The sequence below is a fragment of the Magnolia sinica genome, chromosome 2 (assembly GCF_029962835.1).
Source record: "Magnolia sinica isolate HGM2019 chromosome 2, MsV1, whole genome shotgun sequence".
Classification (NCBI taxonomy): domain Eukaryota; kingdom Viridiplantae; phylum Streptophyta; class Magnoliopsida; order Magnoliales; family Magnoliaceae; genus Magnolia; species Magnolia sinica.
Genome location: NC_080574.1, coordinates 19,154,530 through 19,162,546, shown reverse-complemented (window position 1 = coordinate 19,162,546; position 8,017 = coordinate 19,154,530). Strand labels below are relative to the sequence as shown.

Sequence of the window (8,017 nt, the reverse complement as noted above, 5' to 3'; positions counted from 1 at the left end):
GTAGCCCACAATGAAAAGACGGAACCTCTGTTTCGCAATGTGAAGTTTGGTGGCCCACTTATTGAAGCTTCTTGAAAAATTCACTCCATCTATTAGATTTAGGACGAAAAACCATCCGGAAGGGAGTGCTTTTGGAGTGAAATCAGCATGGCCCATGAGGGTGTTTACTCCGCCGTCCATTTCATGTTTAACGGTTGAGATTCTGCAATAGTTTGCATAGAAACAAAAGGACACCTAGGCAAGGGCAATGCCCACCCTCTGAAGTGAATGAACAGCCCAGATCATTCAATGGAACAGTGAGTGAGCCCCACTACACGCACGTATATACATCGTGTGGCCCTTATCCGATCGTTTCCAAACATTGATATGACATGAAATTGTATACATGCTAGAGTAATACATCCTATCCAAACATTGGTTAGTGGCACATGTCCGCTGGATGTATCCTGAATATCGCCCAACGTATACGTGAACAGTATCGGATACAATACAATACAACCAAAATGTGAATCCAAACACGCCCTTAAAATTTTCACCATCCGACGAATAACATGCCACCGGCACTCGACTTTATGGAAGGTATAATATGGTCGAGCGTATAGTACTTTTTCCCTATATATATAAAACCAGGTCACAGACTTGGTTTGAAAATGTTTCAAGCTAAATAAAACAACTCAGCTTGGCCAAACCCAATTTTGAGCCTAGACGAGTTGGGTTTATCCAAGTTGAGCCGAGCGAATTAACCGAGGTAGCACGCGGTTAATGTGCAGGTCTATACGCTACACAGAAAGCAAAATGTTCCTACAAACGCAATGGACTAGTGAATCACCATGCTTGGTGGATCCATGATTGTGGAGACCACTGTGATGCATATGTTTTATATCCACGCTGTTTATCTACTTTTTCAGATCATTTTACGACTTGAGTCCAAAATGAAGCAGATCCAAATCTCAGGTAGACTAGACCATAGGAGACTAATGATTAAAGGTTGATATTTGTGTTTTCTGATAAAGAAAATGCAATAGCTCGGCAAAAGATATCATGGGTTCCGCTGTGATGGTTCATGCAACAAAAATCCTCCACTTTTGAAGAATCCAACCATTCAATATGTGGACAACAGAGGGATATTATGGGCCGCACTGATGGTCATGCAACAAAAATCCTCTACCTTTGAAGAATCCCAACCATTCAATATGGGGACAACAGATAATAGTTTTCGAGATGACACAGTTAGCTAAATTCAACCAGGAGAACAGAGAAAGGCCAAAAATCATACAGCTGCAAAGACGGGGGCCGATCAAAACTCAGGCGGGCCACACCACAGGGAACAATTGGGAACAGGTGGGCCACACCATAATTAGGTATTTTTATAGCAAAATGCCTGACTTATTCTGACTTAGGGCATCCACAAGTAGAAATACCTAGGAGGTGCTTTTTCAAGGGGAAAACGACTAATGCCCTCTTTATTTTTTCCTTAAAAATTTGTGAATGGGAGAATTGTGGGGCTGACATGGTATTTGTATGATAATAAGATTAATAAAAAATTCTGGTGGATCCAATCATGAGGTGGACGACCATAAAAGAACAATGTCTAAATCCAAAAATATAAAAATTCACATGTCGCCCATCTAATGATTTGATTCACCAAATCTTTTGTTCATCTTATCATCATGGTGGGGTACGTCTCTTGGAAGGGTTGATGTTGTACAAATACAACAGAATTCTCAAGCTTACCATAATTAGGGATTTCTATAGCAAAATGCCTGACTTATTTTGATTTAGGGCATCCACAGGTGGGTGCTTTTTCAAAGGGAAATGACTGATGCCCTCTTTATTTTTCCCTTAAAAAGTGGTGAGCTTGAGAATCGGGGGGCTCACATGGTATTTGTATGATAATAAGATAAATAAAAAATCTGGTGGATCTAATCATGAGGTGGACCACCATAAAAGAACAATGTCTACATTAAAAAACATAGAAATTCACATGTCGCCAATCTAATGATTTGATTTGCCAAATCTTTTGTTCATCTTATCATCATCGTGGGGTATGTCTCTTGGAAGGGTTAATGTTGTACAAATACAACAGAATTCTCAAGCTTACCATAATTAGGGATTTCTATAGCAAAATGCCTGACTTATTTTGATTTAGGGCATCTGGGTGCTTTTTCAAAGGCAAACGACTGATGCCCTCATTATTTTTCCCTTAAAAAGTGGTGAGCTTGAGAATCGGGAGGTTCACATGGTATTTGTATGAAAATAAGATAAATAAAAAATCTGGTGGATCTAATCATGAGGTGGACCACCATAAAAGAACAATGTCCACATCAAAAAACATAGAAATTCACGTGTCGCCCATCTAATGATTTGATTTGCCAAATCTTTTGTTCATCTTATCATCATGGTGGGGTACATCTCTTGGAACGGTTGATGTTGTACAAATACAACAGAATTCTCAAGCTTACCAAATTTCAAAAAATAAGAATAAAACATGGCATTTGGGTCATTTCTTCCCTCCAAGAGCACTGATTTGTGGGAGAAATCCTAGAGATATGATTATTGGTTATTGAGATTATTTTTAATAATTATCAGAATGAAATTTTTTTTTTCTTTTTCTGTTTTTTGTTAGATTGTTAGTACACACCCATGTGTGTACACACACCCCATGTTAGCCACCCCCACTAGGGATCGATACCAAGACCGCGAGTGTTGAAACGAGGTATCTCCACTCAGTCTACCAGTTGAGCTATGGATCCCAGTGTATCAGAATGAAATATGATCTTTTAATACATAACTACAATTAACTAACATGAGATGAACTTATTTTTAAGTGTATACCAAAAAGGATCAAAAAGCCTATACAGCCCCATTAATTATCACATCCAAACCTCAAGTTTGGATCAACCCACATGCTTAGAGGCTTAGGCCAAAGAGGCCAGGGCTGGTCGAGCCCAGCCCATTTGCTGGCCTAGTCTAGATGGAAGATGCCATGAATGCTTAACTATACCATGTAGCAATTCCATGTGGCACTCTCCTTGGCGAACTTCCATGATGCTATGCAACGTAGGCCACCGGGAAACTTGCCAAACGGATGTCCTTAATTAACAATCACCATGCCTACAGAATTTTATAGACATTTTGAAAAGAAAATTTTCAATGACTCATATTCATCTCTCAAAATCAAGATGTGGGTCATTCATCAAGTGCAGTCCATTAAAAATGCCCTAGCACAAAATCAGGCCAGTCCACTGATGAGGATAGAAACTTGTCACACCTTGAGAATAGACTGCTGTTCAGGTTCTCCAACTGTCCATTTTTCTCACACGCTTGTGAGACACCCCAGAAGGAGCAAACCAGCCTACTTTGCAAGCACATTTTTCTTGGTGCATCCAATATGATGGATCTTGCATACATGCACCACACGCCTAAATCTGATTAGGTGGACTATTGGATAAGAAGGGGTCCACCAACAATTGCATATGACCCCAATGCCCATCTTCAGAGCATTTACAACCATTCAAGGGCATGAAAAATGTATGAAAAGAGTCTTCTCATCCAATTTTTATTTGTTCATGGTTAAGTTGTTGTTCAAATGAAGCATTCGGTGTACCCTGCCCATCTTTAACCTTCTGAATTCACCAGCTAAGAATGTACTGATTGAGCTCATACTGGATCATGACTCAGAAAATGCAATACGAATAAAACAAGTGCAGATTTTAATTAATCAAACGTAACCCCATATGGCAACAAGCCAACACACAAAAAGAAAAAAGAAAACAAACAGAGTACACAACAAAAAATCAAACAGGTTAAATGAACTAGGCATTAAAACAACATAGGCTATATTCTCTGGCTTTTTTCTTAAAGGTGAACATGCTTTATTCCATGCCTTACACTTGAGTCCTCTATCCATCCATGCGAATGATGCAACGAATGCCCTCCCCTTGAAGCATATAGTCGAAGGCTTTGTTGATTTCAGAAAATGGGACTTCATGTGTGATGAATTTCTCCAATTCAAGTTCCTGCGCTCACAATCAATGAAATATATGTTATAATGAAGTTTTTTTTTTCCTTTTGTGGTGGAAATTCCTAAAACGATTGGGTATTGTCCATTCTTACAATTTTAGGCAATTACTATACTAGGCAAAATGTAATTTAAAATAGCTTATATTAGATTTATTACAATGGAAATAATGAAAGCATCATGGTGCCAAACACTATATCCTCATCCCAATGAATATAAGAGATTCATAACCTTCATCTATTGGGGGTAATACTCTACTAACCCTACCTGCTGGTTGTAGGATTTTTATTTTTATTTTTTGTCCTGTAGGCTGGGTTTTGGCGGTTTGGCCATTTATAATAATGAAAAGCTCTTTATGCAACCCATGTGATTCTGGCCTATGTCCCATCCATGGTATCAATTAAAAGACAGGATCAAGATCCCATGATTAGAACATGTATGGATATAGAGTAGTTTGTAGCACCAGATGTTATTTCTTCGCAAAATGAATATAAAGATATACAATTCATTGAGCAGTAATGTGAAATGGCTGGAGTAAGATATCCATGCACAGGTAGTTCAATGTAACATAAATCTACTCATGCATACCTTGTTCATGTATTTCTCCACAACTGAAGGAATATCAGAGCGTGGTTTATAGTTTCCAAAGAAGGTTCCCTTAAGAGTCCTCTCATTCAACACATTCATGGGATGAGTTTTGAACACGGCATCCTTGTGTGGTACACCAACAAGCACAGCAACACCCCAACCCTGTAAAAAGATGCAATTTCAGTGACATAAACTGTGTATTGCAATCAAACTAATGACAAGTAGTGTTCAGAAATGAGAGTAGAAAAATACATCATGAACACATTCGAATGCAGATATCATGGCATTGACGTTTCCAGTACATTCGACGCTACGGTCTACTCCTCCGTTAGTCATCTCGGCAATCACCTGTTGAGATTCAAGACCTCATCACATTACTGAATATTCGTCTTTTCTGTAGAATACTACAGCCAAATACTACCAAACTAGAAAATATATATGATGTGCAAGTTGGCGTATTTCGGTGAAAATCAATCAAACATAAAAGGGGATGAAGGTTGATATTGCTCGTATATAAAGAAATGGTGTGCTACGAATCAAGTTTCAGAACAAACCTCTTGAACTGGTTTATCATGTTCTTTTGGGTTTATAAACTCTGTAACACCGAACTTCTTGGCTGGTAGCAGAAGAGAATCAGATTATTAGTTATATATATATATATATATATATATATATATATATATATATATATATATATCAAATGATACACATAAAAAGGACAAAACACTGATCAAATACAATAGAAAATACAATAATTGTAAGGTAAAAAATTCTAATACATAAATCCAATGCGACTTTCACCTTCATTGAATCTGTTCGCGTTTAGATCAACACCAATAATCCTTGAAGCTCCAGCAATCCTTGCCCCTTCTGCGGCCTAATCATGTAATACCATAACTTCATTCATCATTTCTCATAAGTAAAAAGTTACATAAAACAAATGCACCTCATATAGACGAGGGTATAAGCGATATATACATCCGAGGGACATAAACAAAAATATTATTGTGTGACACAACAATGGTACAGTCTAGCCCTGTATATCATCTGCATGGGGCTGTTGGAGGAAGGGCTTAGATTAGAGTGGCATGGTGGGATGGTCCATGCTCTATCAGTTGATCCTAGATGTCCAACAAAAAGGGACAATTACAACCAACTGTCCACATTCAACAAGCGTCCAATCAGATAGTTCAGGTCATATATTAGGGAATACTTGTGACTACTACCACCATGGGACCCACCTTATGAAAGAATTTGGATCGCACATTTTTAATTTGCTTAGCAAAATCTTAATGGAACATGTATATATATTTCCTCGGCAAATAAAATTATAAGTAAAAGAAAGAGAAACTCACAGCAAGGCCGACTGCTCCCAACCCGAAAATAGCAACACTGGAACCGCTTTTGGGTTTTGCAACATTCAAAGTAGCACCAAGACCTAAAAAGGACAAAAAAACCAATTCAATTACAAAAAAAATAAAAAAAACCGAAGAAGAATCCATGTTGAAATTTCATGAAACAGAGGAAGTGAAGTGAATAGAAAGTCGAATTTCACCTGTTGAGATACCGCAGCTAAGAACACAAACTTTATCAAGAGGAGCAGCAGGGTTGATCTTGGCGAGACAACCGACATGGACTACAGTGTATTCGCTGAAAGTGGAGGTTCCTACAAAATGGTAGATAGGCTTCCCATTGATGGAGAACCTAGACTGCCCATCACCAATCATCACTCCTCTGTCCGTGTTTATCCTAAGGAGGTTACACATGTTGCTTTCCTCTGATTTGCAGTGGTCACATTCCTTGCATTCTCCTGTGAACACAGGGAGTACATGGTCGCCTGGTTCAAGATCTGTGACACCCTCTCCAACACTCTCTACAATCCTATAAATAAATAGTATGGGCAGAAAATTACAAACAGTCGATACAATAGGTATTGTAATTGTACTTGTATGATTCTATTCAAATTAGAAGAAACAGACACCCTCTCCAACACTCTCTACAATCCTATAAATAAATAGTATGGGCAGAAAATTACAAACAGTCGATACAATAGGTATTGTAATTGTACTTGTATGATTCTATTCAAATTAGAAGAAACACAAAGGCCCAAATAAGAACATGATCTACAAAAAGAAACAAATGAAGAAAAACAAAATTAAAAGAATAAAAATATAATTAAGAGAAAGGAAGCATACCCTCCAGCTTCATGGCCAAGGATGCGAGGGAATACAGGTGTCTGCCCCTGCAATATTCAAATATCCTATTTTCATTTCAAACCAAGAAATAACTTTAAAAAAAATAAAAAAATAAAAAAATAAAAGTGGATTTTTCTTCCTGTAAATAGTACAAGTTTAAATGATTTACAGGCAAATCATTTACCCTTTTGGATGGCCTTCTTGGCCTATAAATCATTTATTGGCTATAAATGATTTTCAGCATTTACCCATCTCATTTACAAGCAAAAAGTTCAAACCTCTCATGAACATCCTAACGCTGAATGGAAAGATTGGGTCTACTTTAACAAATTACAGGCTATCAAATCACAGACCAGGGATGTCAACGGGCCGGGCCTAGGGTTGGTCTTTGTCCAGATTTTGAACTGTTTCGGGCCGGGCCGTTTCAAGAGTCAGATTTTGCAGGCCTGAGACCGGCCCATTGACACCCTAAAACAGACCGACAGACAATGATTTACAGCTATAAATCATTAAAAACTTAAACCATTACAGGCATCCAAACAACCCCTTGCAAGAATCATTGACACGATTATAATAAAAGGAGAAAGAAAGATGGAGAAACCTTAGCTTCCCAGAAGTAAATGTCTGTGTGACAGAGGGAAGTGAAGAGAATCTTTATACGGACTTCCATGGCCTGTGGAGGGGCAACTTCCACTTCTTCCATCACCAACGGCTTCCCTGCTTCCCATGCTACCGCAGCTGCATCCATCCATACGTGATTATAACTATAAAAATTAGAAAATTACATGTAATAATAGATAGAGAGATTAATTTAAGATGTACCTCTGCATCGGATAACCTGACCCGCTGTGCCAGACGACATCTCTCTTTTCTCTGCTTCTTTTTTCTACTTTCTTCTTATCTCCGTTAAAAGACTGAGCTGATTGCGGGATGTTAGCTGCTTTGTGGGGGTATTTATATAAACTTTCTGAACTTTAATAATATAAAAATAGAGATTGGATTTGTTAACCAATACAGCGGCGCCAGGAAAACCATTTTCCTTGTCTGCGCCTCAGAATCTAGTGTCTGGTATTCGGTCGCGAATTTCGTCAAGCCGTCCGAGGTAGCGGCGGTGTGTTGATGCGTTGGGCCCAGTGGAGCCAGCTTGATGTATGTATTTTATATCCACCCCGTCCATCGTTTTTTTCATCTTATCTTAGGGCAGTGAAAAATC

At 38.4% G+C, this 8,017-nt stretch overlaps 1 protein-coding gene across 1 annotated transcript; it reads right to left on the bottom strand.

Annotated features, from left to right (window-relative positions):
* Positions 1-3,696: 3,696 nt before the first annotated feature.
* Positions 3,697-7,788, bottom strand: LOC131236524 (alcohol dehydrogenase 1). Its single transcript, XM_058233760.1, has 10 exons — positions 7,627-7,788; positions 7,406-7,542; positions 6,805-6,851; positions 6,165-6,490; positions 5,965-6,047; positions 5,411-5,486; positions 5,164-5,225; positions 4,862-4,957; positions 4,610-4,771; positions 3,697-4,019 (listed from the first exon to the last, which is right to left on the bottom strand). The coding sequence occupies exons 1-10, from the start codon at positions 7,664-7,666 to the stop codon at positions 3,903-3,905; spliced, it is 1,146 nt and encodes a 381-aa protein (XP_058089743.1). The 5' UTR covers positions 7,667-7,788; the 3' UTR covers positions 3,697-3,902.
* Between the last annotated feature and the right edge of the window lie 229 nt (positions 7,789-8,017).